Source organism: Sinocyclocheilus anshuiensis, unplaced genomic scaffold (genome assembly GCF_001515605.1).
Source record: "Sinocyclocheilus anshuiensis isolate Anshui unplaced genomic scaffold, SAMN03320099.WGS_v1.1 scaffold8, whole genome shotgun sequence".
In the NCBI taxonomy this organism is placed as follows: Eukaryota; Metazoa; Chordata; class Actinopteri; order Cypriniformes; family Cyprinidae; genus Sinocyclocheilus; species Sinocyclocheilus anshuiensis.
The window spans coordinates 44,621-59,150 of NW_015558559.1; the positions used below are offsets into that span (position 1 = coordinate 44,621).

Sequence of the window (14,530 nt, forward strand, 5' to 3'; positions counted from 1 at the left end):
AGACCCCAAACTTTTTGGTTTTTGGTTGTAAGCATGTTTTTTTTAGATTAATTAAACTAACCATTTTTGTGGTCACAACCATTTTAAGATTAATGACAGTGACTCCAGCTCGGACTATTCGGATGACGAGGTTGTCATCCGGGGACGTTCGGAACCCGTCGAGACGCAACCCATTCTCTCTGTCCGTAAGTGCTGTTTGTATTGCTTTGTGTCTTTGTCAATATAATTGTTTGCAGTGTTACTCAAGATCAAAATCTTAAGGTCACTGTTGGTTTTGTCATCTGATATAACAGAGCGTGCCGCGAATATAGACCACTTTGACATTGTCGAGAGAGTCGAGATGGGACAAATGGCCTCCATGTTTTTTAATAAAGGTAAGAGTTCTTGCATCATTATGCACTACTATGTAATCTTCAGTTAAGACATTTAGCTTTATAAGGCTATTAAACAGGCCTTAAAAGATGGCTTCCGAAGGTCAAGTTTTGCTGGAATCTTCAGTCACCGTGAACAAGGTTATTGGCTGCTAATGAGGTGTAATTAGAACTAGTTTAATTACTTTTGGTTGTAATTACCTCACTCTAGATCTGTTATCTACTCTTATGTAAGGAAAGGGGAGGCTTGCTTAAAGATGGAGAACCCAGGTAATGAGAATCTTATGATGAATACGAAGAAGACGTGTTCACCTTGAACTACGTACCAAGGTGTCATTTATACAGATTCCTATTTTCAGGATTCTTGCCCTCCCAAGCATCATTTCACGAGCGGCGCTACGCAAAGGCTGACTCAACAGTGCCCAGAGCAGCCTTGTAATATCTCAACAGCATTGCTTTTGGCAGCTTTTCCAACCATCAAGCAAAGGACGGACATTAGAAATGGCTTGCTGCACTGTTCCATACAGGGTTGGAAATTTAACTGGGGCTTGGGGCAAAAATGCCACTAATTCAAGATAAGGGGGTACAAATGCCTCTACACAATTAAACTGGAGTTCAAAATTAGAGAACAATCTATAAATACTTTTTTTTTTTTTTTCTGAAATACTGTTAATATTAATCGCTCAAAATTTGAAGGAATATTAGTTGTGGGTATACCACAGTTATACTAACGTGTTTGATAAAATAACCAAGGCATTTCAACAAAAGCCTTTATTCTGTGGAAAACACAGTGATCAAAATCAGAGGACAGTAACCACTGTAGCACGATAGAAGATTACAGCTATAATTTTGGAGGGTTACAGCTGTCAGAAATTAGTAGGAAGTGTAACGTCCCTCACTTTGACTTCTTTGGCCGCAGGATATCACTGGTTTCTCACACTGCACTGGTGTGATCTTGGTCCACTCCTCTTCCACTCTCTTCCATAGTTCAGTAACTGTAGTGGGTTTCTTAGCCATGAATTTGTTACCAAGGATTTTCCAGAGAATTTCAATCCGGTTTAGATTAGGACTCTGGGCCGCTATTTCATTAATTCAACGTTTTCATTCATTCAAGATCAAAGATTTCTTTTACAAGTTTTTTGCAGCGTTGAGCATTATAACCAATCACACGCGTTACTGTTGAGTTTATGGATGCGATGGCCAATCAGAGGTGTTCAGATTAGTCACCGGTGAGGAAGAAATCATCTGAAAATGCAGGCGTTTTGTTCAGGACACATGCTTACTGACTGAATTCTGCACTCTCGCAAATTCTTTCATCAAAAGAGTAGATGCGATGTAAACCAGTTTCATTTTGCAGTGTAGACACAGCTTCAGTGACTATAACGGGAGTTTTTCTGAGAGTGCATAGCTCATCGACTGCTTCAGTGAGCTGGAATGTTCTTTGCTCGCTTTCTGTATGTAATTTATTCCCAGTTTAAATAACTGTTTTGTACTTCAAACTACTAAGTTAACCAATATAAAGTTTAGATTTTCTAATGCGAAAAAAGTAAACTAATTTATAGACTATTCTTAACTTGTCTGTGTAACCTTACAAGAATATGAGCCGTTTTCCCACTCATAAAAACATTTTTTGTATTCTATTAATCAAAATTTATAAGCATTATTAGATGCTTTATTACAAGAGCAGTAAACAACAATAACGATTTGTCGTAATGCAGTTCTTCTTTGTAATAAATAAAAAAATTATGTAACAAGAATTCATATGCTTTAAATAAATAAATAAACATACCATGATCGATGCAGCTTCTGTACCACCTTTTCAGTGTAAATGTTGTTGAGAGCATTTTATTGGTAATGGTCAATAGAATTCTGATTGATTGAAGTAACTGTTTAAATAGTATTTGACATAAAAGGCAACACAGAAACAGTTAGTAAGGTAATTGTAAAAATTGACCTTACAAGGGTAAAAAATGCCCTGGAAATCAATTCCAGGTGGCAAACTTGGAAAAGTTCATTTCTGACCCTTGTCCCATACGTCCACAGCATGTGATGGCAAACAGCACCCACTAGGTGGCGCACTCGTCACACCCTCCAGCAAACCAGTGCTGCACGCACTCACTTTTGATGAACACAAACACACTCTTGTAGCTTCAAGGCTTTGTGTTTTCTCAGCACGGACGTCACACACTAGCCCTGTCGACTCTTCGTTATTCTATTAAGCGTGATGTGTTAAAATAACTTGCTTTGCCCTGACCTTTCCCAGTGCAGAATGGAGTGAAGTGGCCACTTTGGAGGTGCACTTGGGAGAAGCTAATGACTACCTGAGCAGCATAGCAGACTCTGATCATAAATGTATTAAATGGAAGCATAACTCACTGTGAAGGAGATTAGTTTAGTTAGTGTGACTTTAGTATTGACTGTAGCTTTAAAGGGGTCATATGATGCGATTTCAAGTTTTCCTTTCTCTTTGGAGTGTTACAAGCTGATTGTGCATAGATAAGATCCCTGAAGTTGCAAAGACTAAAGTCTCAAAACCAAAGAGATATTCTTTATCAAAGTTACGGAGTTTTGCGCATCGTGTGTGTGTGTGTGTGTGCGCACGTGTGTGTGAGAGAGAGAGAGAGAGGATCACATCACAGTGTAGTCAGCTGTCTTAACCGTGGCTTGTGTACTGCAAACACATACCAGCTTCATCACTGTGTCTGTCACGTGACTCTGTTCCCCTTTCGGGCTTGAACTGATGGTAAAACTAATGACATTATTTACTGTGTTTACATTTATTTTGAAAGATGAAGCTCGCGATTATGGTAAGGGGCATTACATTTCAATGCAGCCTTTGTAATGGGGGTGATCAATCTTTGAGCTGCCATTCAGAGGCAAGAAAACGCAGAAACCACACCAAAATCAACTGTAGTTAGAACCATTAATATATGTGAATGGACTTTAGGATGGTTGAGGCAGGTGGGAGGTTGTTTCTAGAGAAAACACAATCAGCGACTATTTGGTTGCAATTAAGGTGGAATGTGAATCCGCTGTGGTCTGAAATTACTAAAAGAAATCCTGGCTTTCATCGTTTCATCATTGGACAGATTTCTTCATGGCCGCTGGTTTATCAGGGGTGTTCACAGTGACTGTAACCTTCCCACTGACAGGTCAATCAGAAGTCAGCTTCGGATAATGTCACTGAGGAGATAGATTAGTTCGTCATTGATTTTGTTTTTAGGTGTGCTTGCTAAGACTATTACTTTTGGCTCATGATGGGGATTTTTTCAAAACCCCTAACCATAACTTGTTAAACTTTGGTGCATAAATTGTCTTGCACTTTTTATGCTACATGCATGATTGATACCTTAAATCATGTAGCTCATGAAGAAGAGGTGTGCTATTACTTTTCAAAGTGATTAGACTTACGGTTTTCAGCTGGTGGATAAAACTAGAACAAAATCCCATAGACTTGAGTTGAAGGAAGAACCTGAGCCATATTTAATTTTGCGCATGATCACTTTTTCCAATTTTTTTTTTTATGTTTAGATTGCCTCACTTAGTTATTCTTTACCTAAATTCACTTTTTAAAAACAATAGATTTTAATTTTTTTGTGTTTGATTTTAAATGTATTAAAAAATAGTGTAGAATTGTAACATATATGTCATTCATCGGTTATCAGCCATAACATGAAAATAATTATTAGCACATCTAAATCAACCCAAATATTATTTATCATTGCATCTCTTTATTACATTTAAATGTACATATGCCTAATAAAGCAAGAAGTTTGGATTTTAATTCTGAGAAATTGTTCAAAAATAATATAGAAACCTCAGTATTTCTATATTTATAGTAACAGACTCACTTTTTCTGTTTTTTGTTTTATAAATTTTGTTTAAAAAATTGTAAAATAAGCACTTCACCTGACTTGGTGTTCAAAATTCCCCATGTTTTCTGCCAGGTTTTTGAAACTCATCTTTGTAAAATGAACTGGAACCGGTTTAAAAATTATATTCTTAATTAACCTCAATATTTCAATATTTAAAGTAACATGCTCACTCTTTCTCCTTTATAAGTTTTGCTTTAAAAATTGTAAAATAAGCTCTGCAACTGACTTTTATAATTATACGTTTATAATTTCACACGTTTTCTGCCAGCTTTTCGCCACTTGTCTTTGTAAAAATGAACTGGTACTGACAGCAACATTTGCTGTTTCTTTTATTTGGAGGGAATGATGACTCAATTAAGCTTGTAAAAGAGTATATTGTAATTCTTTCTTTATTTAAATCTAGTTTTAATAGTCTGTTAGCTCTAGTAGACTTCAGAGTAATTAATGAGCTTATTGGTTGGCTGGACTGTTCAAGATCCTCGTAGGAGCTTTGGTGATGATGAATGTGTGATATGGTATGTGTTTCCTCTTGAATGCTCTCCATCTCATCGCCAACTGGCAGACACTGAGTGATGGATGGATGGAGGAACAGGTGAAGAGGAGTGTGGGGTTAATGAAGAGAAGAGCAGGGGGGGGGTTTCGTAATGAAGTGCTTGCTTTTTTAATTAGGATGATTTATACGGCTGTTATGTGGCTCCATGCGTTTAGTGGGTATAAAGTGTTGGGGAGGAACAACATTAGAGGAATCTTCTAGGGAATGATGATCTTCATGTTCAGTCAACATCTCCAGCTGTTTGTATTTGAAGTGATGTTTTATGTAAAGCCATGAATCTTTAGAATGACAGATGATGCTTCTTTCGCAGTTGGCGTCAACATGTTCTACATCTGTCTCATCGTGTACCTGTACGGAGACCTGGCCATTTATGCCGCTGCTGTACCTGTATCATTGATGGAAGTTGCATGGTGAGTTCATTTTTCATTGAATCTGTCTGCTATTTTATCTCAGTGGTTTGTACAGACAAATTGCAAGCAAAAATCATCAGACAATGTAGCATTTACTAAATAGGCCTTTAGAGTTTGAATCTGTCTTTTAGTTTTCCTGGTTCAAGGGTATATATATATATTTATTTATTTATTTAGTTAGTTAGTTAGTTGACCGATACATGTATTCGTACCAAACCGTCACGGTACGGACATCTCGGTTCGGTGCATGAGGCCTTACAACGAATACAGGCAATTCATATATATATAACATAATGTAGTAATATTTAGTATTTTCACATCTAGGTGGAAAAAAATTTAATTTGTACCTACTGTCTGTTCAAAATAAATGAAAAGAAACCGAGCATAGTAGTTGTATCGAAATCGTACCGAACCGTGACATCTGTGTACCGTTCCACCCCTAATATATTTTAAGAGGTCAGAAGTGTCTAATTGTTTGCGTTCTCGCAGTGGGAATCACTCGTGCAGTGCCGGGAGTGTGAAATACAACGACACCGAGTCGTGCTGGGGCCCCGTAAGACGCAAGGACGCCTACAGAGTGTTTCTGGTGAGTGCAGCAGCACCTGTTACAAACACACAGTCAAACACACGCACCTCGTTGGCAGCACTTATGTCTCGGCAGGGTGCTGGACTCACACCGGCTGAAGACTGAAGGTAAGAAAGACAAACGAGACGCTTAATACTTCTGCGTAATCTCTGTGGACTCCTCGCTCCACGTGTACCAGGAGGCTCTTGAGTGCCCTTGAAATTCACGTAGAGCTACAGCACATGACACCGGTTTGATATCCTCCTTGGCTTTAGCATTGCAACAGTGATTGATGTGCTGATTCATTCATTCCGCTCTTCTCCACCCTCCTTCATCTCTAGAAATGAGGGAAGTTGCTGTCCCGTCTGCCAATAAAAAGCGTTGCTTCAGCATTTTTTTTTTCTCATCGCATGGGTAAGCCTCTTACTGCATGTTAACCACAGGACATTATGCTGATTTTAGAATGTGTGCCAATATGTGCTTGCCTTAAAGATGAGGAGCTTTTTTCCCCTTCGTGCTTGGTTTGTCATCTCGTGTTGAGTTTTAAGATGAGGTCACGTGCTGTGACTTTATGTATGTTGTGTATCTGCTGTAATTGAGTTTAGTTTATTAGATCGTTTGTATGCAGACATTTAGGATGCTAGAAGACATAACCCACATCTTCTGTTCCCAAACTTTGAATCGTTTGACTAGAAGACCATCATTCATTTTCTTTCTGGACATGCCCTTAAATAAATCATCTTTTTTTGCTTTTTGATGAAAGATTAATCCGCTCATCTTATGAACTGAGTGTTGCTGCGGCGGTTCTGTTCCTCTCACCTTCATCTCCAACTGTCTCTGTTGTTGTGATAGAGGAAAATTGACCAATTTTGAGTCTGGGGAATGTCTATAGGGCCCAACTGTCTGAGCCACCAGCTTTATCAGACCAGGTAAATCTGTTCCACAGGATGTTTAACCAAGCACTTGGCCATTCTAGTTACAGCAATACAAAAAATAAAATAAAATAAAAAATCTTATTCTTGTAATTGTAATATTAAAAAATAGTGCATTGTTTAAGTGTTAAATATGCATTATTAAAATGTTAATGTAATATTATTAATACATTTAAATGATAAAAATGTTATTAAAATTACTATTGCGTAGTTGCATTGAGTGTACTGAATTTGGTGTATTCTGATTAAAAATAAATAAATAAAATTGTGTCTGGAAAGAAAGATTTTCATCACTATATGAGATTAATGTGAAGAAACTTTTTCTGCATTACAGTTATGAGATTTTTGGGGCAATGTGCTTATTTGTCATGAACATGAAAATGGTAACAAATCACAAATCTTAATGGTCCTAAAAAATAGGATTTTTTTGGTGCAAATTAATATTTCTTAATTTTGAGACTTTATCTTGTGGTGAAAAGTGAGGCAGCTATTTTTTTGTGAGATTCACCCTTTAAGACTGTGCCATCAAATTTACATCAGCAAAATTAAACACTCATTGGTGCTTCAGTGTTTTAACATTACCACAAAAATGTCAGGTCACATTTGCATGCAAATGAGTGACATTTACATAAATCCACCATCTTTGCTCTAACTTTGTTTTCGGTTTCGTCTTATACCTGAGCTTGTCTGAGAACACTTAACTTATGTCAGTTTATCACTTTGATTGTTTTTTAATTGTGTTGTTAATTAGCAGTTCCTCACTGACTCTCTGTACATTTCTTTCAAAGCTAGTCAGAGTCTAACCAGAGTCCTTGTTACTTATATGGCCTTGCATTCTAGATCAGTGCTGATCATGCAAATCTATCTCCCGTCCGATTAAGAAGACTGCTGCTGAGACGTAGCACAAAGATATTACAGGCGCCATGATGTGAGAAAAATGAGGAGATCTAACAGTTTCACCTGTTATTATATCTTCAGAAATGCATTCATGGCAGTTTCTGGTTGTCCGCTGGAGTATAATAATGTTTATTATACACCATAATGTTTCTAGCAAATATTCCAGATTATTGAGTTGTATTTAAGTGCCCGTATGCCCTTTTAACATGTCTTGAATATATTCCTAAATTATCTTACTTTTGAAACCTGCCTTTAAAAAATGGTGAATTATGACCTTACAGCTATAGCGCAGATGCGTTAGTTTTTACTGCTTTTTGGCATGTTTTGACTTTGACTTGAAGCCGTACGTGGTCTGCCTGAGAATATTTGAGCGCGATGGTCAGTTGTATCCCCTCGTGGCCAGCGGGATTGATGTTTGACACATTAGTACAGCCTCATGGCATAAGCTTTAGAAAAGAAAAAAGGAAATATTAAGAGGGATATTATGCCTTCACATAACACCTCGCCTCATTATAATCCCTGAGTGGGTGGCAGACTGTGACACTGTTCTTTCTCTACCTGTGACACACAAAGAGGGATGTTATGGATGTCTTTCTTTAGAGGAATGCGGCTAAAGAGTTTCCAGGAATGGAGTGTACTGGACTAAAGACTCTCAAACTGCATGTCTCAGCAAAGACCTTTATAGCTGCTATTCTGCTTTGTACTGCTTAACGGCCGTTCACACCTAATACAACACAACCGTACATTGTGTACAATTTCCTGCCTCAGCATGACATCAGTGTCTTTATTCTGACATGTATAGTAGGGATGGATGACTTTAAAGTAGTGGTGCTTTAACAGGTGGATTTGGTAATGGACCCAGCTGTGATTGGTGCCATAAAACTGGGCAGTTTCTTGTTTAAATTCATGCCTTTTAAAACAAAACACCATGCAAATTCACCTCTTTCAACAAACTCAGATGAAAAATTAACATTTTGTAATTTACTCACCCTCATGTCATTGCAAATATTTTGTTCCACATTACAAAAATGTAATTTTAATTAAAATTTAAAGAGTTATTTTTGGGAACAGATGTGAGTGTTGATTTTGTTTGTTTGTTTGAGGAATATATCTGTTTTAGTATAATATATATAGTATTGAATAAAGTATATAGTTTAGAAGCACCAAACACTAAAAATGTGCCTGCTTTTTAGGTGACCTGATTTAACCTACTTCTGAATAAAATATTCTTCGGAAATTAATATCGGAAGGAACTTCATCCATCAGGATTTGATTGGGTCATGAAATGTTAGACTATGATATAACTGATATATTATTTTTCCCTGCCTTCACTGATTTGTTTCATAAGTAACAGAAGTAATTTCGTATGAAGAGAAACATTTAATGATTTAAAAATGTTTTTACGTATCTTTCTCTGAAATGACCTTTATGTACTTTTATTTGCATTTTAATAGTTTTATATTAAAATGTAAATGAAAGTAAATTTGCCAGCTATATATAATATACATTTTTATATTAAAATATAAATCAAAGTAAATTTACTAGTATAATTAAAAAAAAAAAAATTCAGGGCATCTTATATAAATATATTCACTGAATAATCCTACACAATAGGATCTGGGGCAGTTATGTAATTATTACATTTATGATCCAATTTACACTTTTTATGACTCATTGCACATTAGTTTTAATAATGAACAGTGTACAGCATGTGCTTAATACATTTTTGTTCTCTTCTCATTTCTTCCCACTTTTCTCTCTTTTAAGTGTTAAGTAGATCACTGCAGCCAGTCACTACTTTATCCTATCATTAAAAAAAAAATTCCAGCACTTGCCGTTCTAGCAGCACTGCAAACAAAGAGCTATTTTTGAGCTCTGGCTCAACAGCTGTCCCTGAGCAGTGCTATATTTTTAAAGTCCGAGACGGATGACACACAAACCTCTGAAAATATCAGGGCTGCGGGGACAAGGACACAAAGCAGCATTTCAAAGCAAAATAATAGTAATTTCTCTACCTTTAATTAAGCAGTTTTGTCAATTGTGGTACTTCGGTAGATCCATTTGGGTTGTCTGAAACTGGTATGGCTAAGGCTGAATGTTTTTGTTGCCTGTAAAGTCGGACAGGCAAGCGGCAGCTTTGATCAGTAGTAAAGGTCCACACTGTGTCATGTTCACTGCAAAACTGTTAAGAAGACTGAGACTTCATCTGCTATCGATTCATTTCAGTGTCCATTTTAAAGAGCTTTTTAAAGAACCAAACTATCTGTTCAGGTTTTAATGGCATCTGATCATAAGGCGCTAACACGCATCTTTTGACCGAAACGTTGTCAAACAAGCTCTCGAAAGTTTAAAAGATATACTTGAGTTCAAGTCCAAGACATTGTTGATTCATTTAGGGAATGTATTGAGAGCCTTCTGTGGATCTGCTTATATATGGAAGGGATAATGTGGAGTGAGGCTGTAAATCATATCAAGGACAGGAAGGTGTCCTCCTTTTTCTCATTGGGCTGGTAATTATTCTGAAGGGGAAGCTGGATTGATGGCTGTACATGATCACCTTTTTTCTATGGGTCCTTGTTAAATGAGCTCATTTCCTTAACCATCTTGATGGGACCTTTTGTACCAAACAGTCTTGCTCATAAGCTATGTTTCTCAATGGGTCATATGATGGTCGTTTAACACAATGAAACATCTCATTGATCACTGCAAACCAGCAGATTCTTGTGGCATAAACAGTCGCAGTCAAGTGACCTTAATTCGTAATTTTATCATACTTTATTTTCTCGAGCTTGGTGTTTTCATACAACTTGTGACACAAAGGATTTTTACTCATTTTAATTAATTTGACTTTTACAGCAATATTGTAAACATTTGAGAACTCAAGTTGTCAGCAGTAGATTTTGGTTTCGCAGCTCTCTTGGAGAAAGCTCTTAGTGTAGATGGCTCTGCAGGAATAAGACAACGCAGATGGTTTAGTGGATATTAGCACAGCAGGACGAGGAGCTTGAGCAGTGGCCCGCCAGGGGAAGAGTCCTCTCTCTAATCCACAGTGGGAGCATCGTGCCAGTGCAAATACTGGCTGACCCACAGTCACACTGCCGATTCTTGCTAAATGGGGAAGGAAGGAGTTGTCGTGAGGACAGTGAAGAGATGTGGCAGATAAACTTACAGGGAAGTAAATGCAGCTCAGCCTTGGGTTTAAGATCATAATATACCACGTCTGTAGCACACTTGACAGCTCTTTATATCTTCTGTAGGATATGCAAGGATGAGTCTGTCACAATGCTGTAAACAACATTGCGGTAGTTGATGTCACAGCGACAGCTCTGGTCCCAAATGCTATTTAGGATCCCACAGCTGTCGCCCCATGTTTTAGTGTGTCTCGTTTTGTTATTAGCAGTGTTAGTTGTCGGGGAAAATCCCATAGATTTGCACTGAAGAGACTGAAATATCATAGAGATTTGGACCAGTAAGTAACCCAGAGCATCCTGGCAATCACCAACAGCCCTCAAAAGTTTGTATCTAGTGTTCATTCAGGTCCTCTTCTGTCTTATTCTGCTGTAGCCCATTATTATAATTACTTAATTTCCCATAAGCCCATTTCTGCATGCTTAACTTCAGTCCACTGAACAGCTTGTGTGTTCACCGGGAGTTTCCTGCTGGGTACAATATTGTTTTCGGGTTGGAAAAGCTGGTTATCTGGTCCAAGGACATCGCGGAGTGATGTAATGGTCTTCCTCAGTGGGTGTCAGGACGAAGCTGTACGTGATTTCCATGAAATGAAATCCACAAGCACAACCGATGTCTGATTATTAAAACATCCTTGCGGATGTCACCCTGAACACACAAGCTACTTGTTTGACCTTGTCATACTTAGCATTTTAGATTTACAAATATATTTGTAGTAATTTGGTTGGTGGATTTGGTTGTTTACCTGAGCTTTACTTTAGTACTTATCAGATGGAATAAATGTGAGGATCATATCGGTTAGGATCATTGACTAGATTTGGAGTTATTTGGTGGAGATTGTCCAATTTTTTTTATTATTATTATTTCAGTCACAGTCTCCAGCCCTGACCTGTCACTTTCTTTTAAAAATATCATTAAGTCCCCTGACTGCTTTAGAGTAGGGAAGGTCTGAATTATATTTTTAAAGAAAGTTACATTAGATTAAAATGAAATGAAAATGACAGACTCTTCCAACTCTATTGCCAGTTATGAATACAAAAAATATATTATTATTTTCAGGTTCAAGTTTGTCATACCTTTTACAAATTTAGTGCAGACTGAAACAGATTTCCTCCTTTTTCTTTGGCAAATTTAGGTAATATAATAATTATTTGGTAATATATTTATTCATCAAACTTTTTCTTCAGTCCAAATCAAGCAAACCGATGTTTTAATGTTTGTTTGTTTTAAATAATCCAATTTTTTCACAAACATATGTGGATGGAAACATGGAAGCCCGTTTCCGCCACTAAATAACAAAATAAAACAATGTAATTGTGACACTTTATCTCACAATTCTGACTTTTTTTCTCAGAATTACGAGTTCATATCTCGCAATTCTGACTTAAAAACATGCAATTGCGAGTTATAAAGTCAGAATTGCATGATATTATCTCGCAATTCTGACTTTATAACTTGCAATTGCGAGTTTATATCTCGCAATTCTGACTTTTATAATTCGCAATTGTGTATTATAAAGTCAGAATTGCAAGATATGAACTCGCGATTCTGAGAAAAAAAAAGTCAGAATTGTGAGATAAAAAGTCGCAATTACCTTGTTTTATTTTTTATTCAGTGGCGAAAACAGGCTTCCATAGAAACATAATTGTCTTTACTGTCAAAATTTGCTGTATGGCTTTAAAAGAGTATAAGAAACTAAATGTCAGTTTCATTGAAATAAATGTTTTAGGGTTAAAACAAATAATGTGGCTTTCATAACTCCGTGTGTGACCTTTTTTCACAAACTTTTAGTTATGGAACAATTTGAAGTATGACTATACATTTTTATTACACTTAATCTATTACATTTTCTTTCCTTTTTCTTGTCTTTACCCTTTATTTTATTATTTCCTTTTCTTCTCTTTTGATGTTCTTCTCTCTTCATTTTTTCTTTTTTTCTTTTTCTTCCCTTGTTGGTCCTTTTTTAGTGTTTCACTTTTCTTTTTTCTTTTCCTTTACTTTCCTTTCCCTTTGCCTTTCTGGTTTCTTTTCCTTTTTTTATTTCTTTAATGTGGTTAAGCTTAGTTGTTGCATGTCTGGGTTTCTAACCAACAGGTTGCATATTAAAAACCTGCATCTGCAAAACTTCAGCTCTCTCCGTTGTGCCCTTGGTCAAGGCACGTGGCCCCCGCTTCCTCCAGGGGGACTTAACATGGTGACGTGGCGTGAAAAGTCATGTCAGCCCCGATCTTGAAAAAACTCTATTTAGCTTCTGTTGAACTGGACAAAACAGAAAGCTCTATGGTTGCAAGAGAACAAAAGAAGTGCTTTTGTGAACTTGACAAAGTATTACAAAGTCATGAGAATTAGACCTTCCTCCTCAGTGGCTCCCGCTGTTTTAGAAAGGTTTCGGCTTTGATTCACACCGCAGTTGCCAGAGTAATCATGCTGTAAATGACTCTTAAACGGACGAATAGTTTCTTTTTAAAAATATACAGACATTATTTTTTTTTTATGAAAGGCCTTTGGGAGAGAGCTGTTGACCCATGAATGGTGGAGTAATGCAACTGTCCAGCCTTAATGAACACCGCCTGACTCACGACAAGCTCTTCCATAGTGATTTATAGGCTCTGTGACCGTTAGAAATACAGATTGTGTGATATGAATGAGAGTGAGGTGAGTTACACATATTCCAACGGACTTATTGATCATATTTACAAGATTTTTCCTTGAACTTGATTCTTGATTTGGGAAGCTAATTGGTATTTATTAGTCTTAGTTTTGAGCTTTTCAAACAATTAAACTTGTTTGTTTGTGCTCAAGCTAAAATGTTAACATATTAAGCTTCATGTCTTTGTTAGTAAGCAAAAAGAGAAAGAAATTGCCCAAAAAATCTGTTTTATTGTATTTTATTGGTTTTGTCAGTGAAGAAAATATCTTTTTGGAAAATGTTGTCATGGATAGAGACCAATAATCAAAATATTTCAAGGACAAAAAACAGTCTGTGGTCTTTTGGCCTTTTCTACTGTCAGATTCAAGCAGACAAAATTCGGGCTGCCACTAATGACTATTTTTATTTTGATTAATCTATCGACTAATTTGTCGATTAATCGATTAATCTGAATGATTAATTTCCCACAAAAAAAATCAACAATTTTACTTAAGAATATTTTATTAAACTATATTTAATTAAACCGAATGAAATCCAAAAGTAAAAAAAGTAAAGTGCAAGAAGCAAGTGTCCATCTCATAGTCCAAATCACTGAAATCAAAGTTCAGTATTATAGTGTAAGAATGACAGCATATCCACGTGTTCAAGTCTACTAGTAATAAAATTATAATCAAAAAACACTTTTTAAAGGAGTATTTACCAGAAATATTATTTACCAGAATTTATTTAGGAGAAAAATGTAAATGTGCAGTATTTCTGAATTTTATTTATTTTTTTTTTAAATAAAATCAATTAATTGGAGATGCTTTTGATTATTAAAATTTAATGGAACCATTAAAATGGAATCCAGAAAATAATGGAAAACAGAATTTGGTAAAGATAAAACTGTAAAACTCAATTAATTAGACAGGCTTTTTATATAAATAAAATTTAATTTAACCATTAAAACAGAGTATAGTAAAATGAAAATGGAAAAAAATGAATTTGGAAATAAAACGGATTTCATAGTGCACTACAATTATAATTCATTTTTTTGTGGTAATAAAAATAGATGTAAGTGAACAATAGCCTTTAAAATTACTTAAAAT

The 14,530-nt window shown here is 36.2% G+C and overlaps 1 protein-coding gene across 1 annotated transcript in view; it reads left to right on the top strand.

Annotated features, from left to right (window-relative positions):
- The window catches only part of LOC107679422 (transmembrane protein 104-like), a 43,626-nt gene that overhangs the window by 5,164 nt on the left and 23,932 nt on the right, over positions 1 to 14,530 (top strand). Inside the window, exons 4-7 of the mRNA XM_016474965.1 lie at positions 89 to 185; positions 294 to 374; positions 5,110 to 5,209; positions 5,699 to 5,795. Of these exons, the coding sequence (XP_016330451.1) occupies positions 89 to 185; positions 294 to 374; positions 5,110 to 5,209; positions 5,699 to 5,795 (375 nt within the window). The remainder of the gene's footprint in view (positions 1 to 88; positions 186 to 293; positions 375 to 5,109; positions 5,210 to 5,698; positions 5,796 to 14,530) is intronic.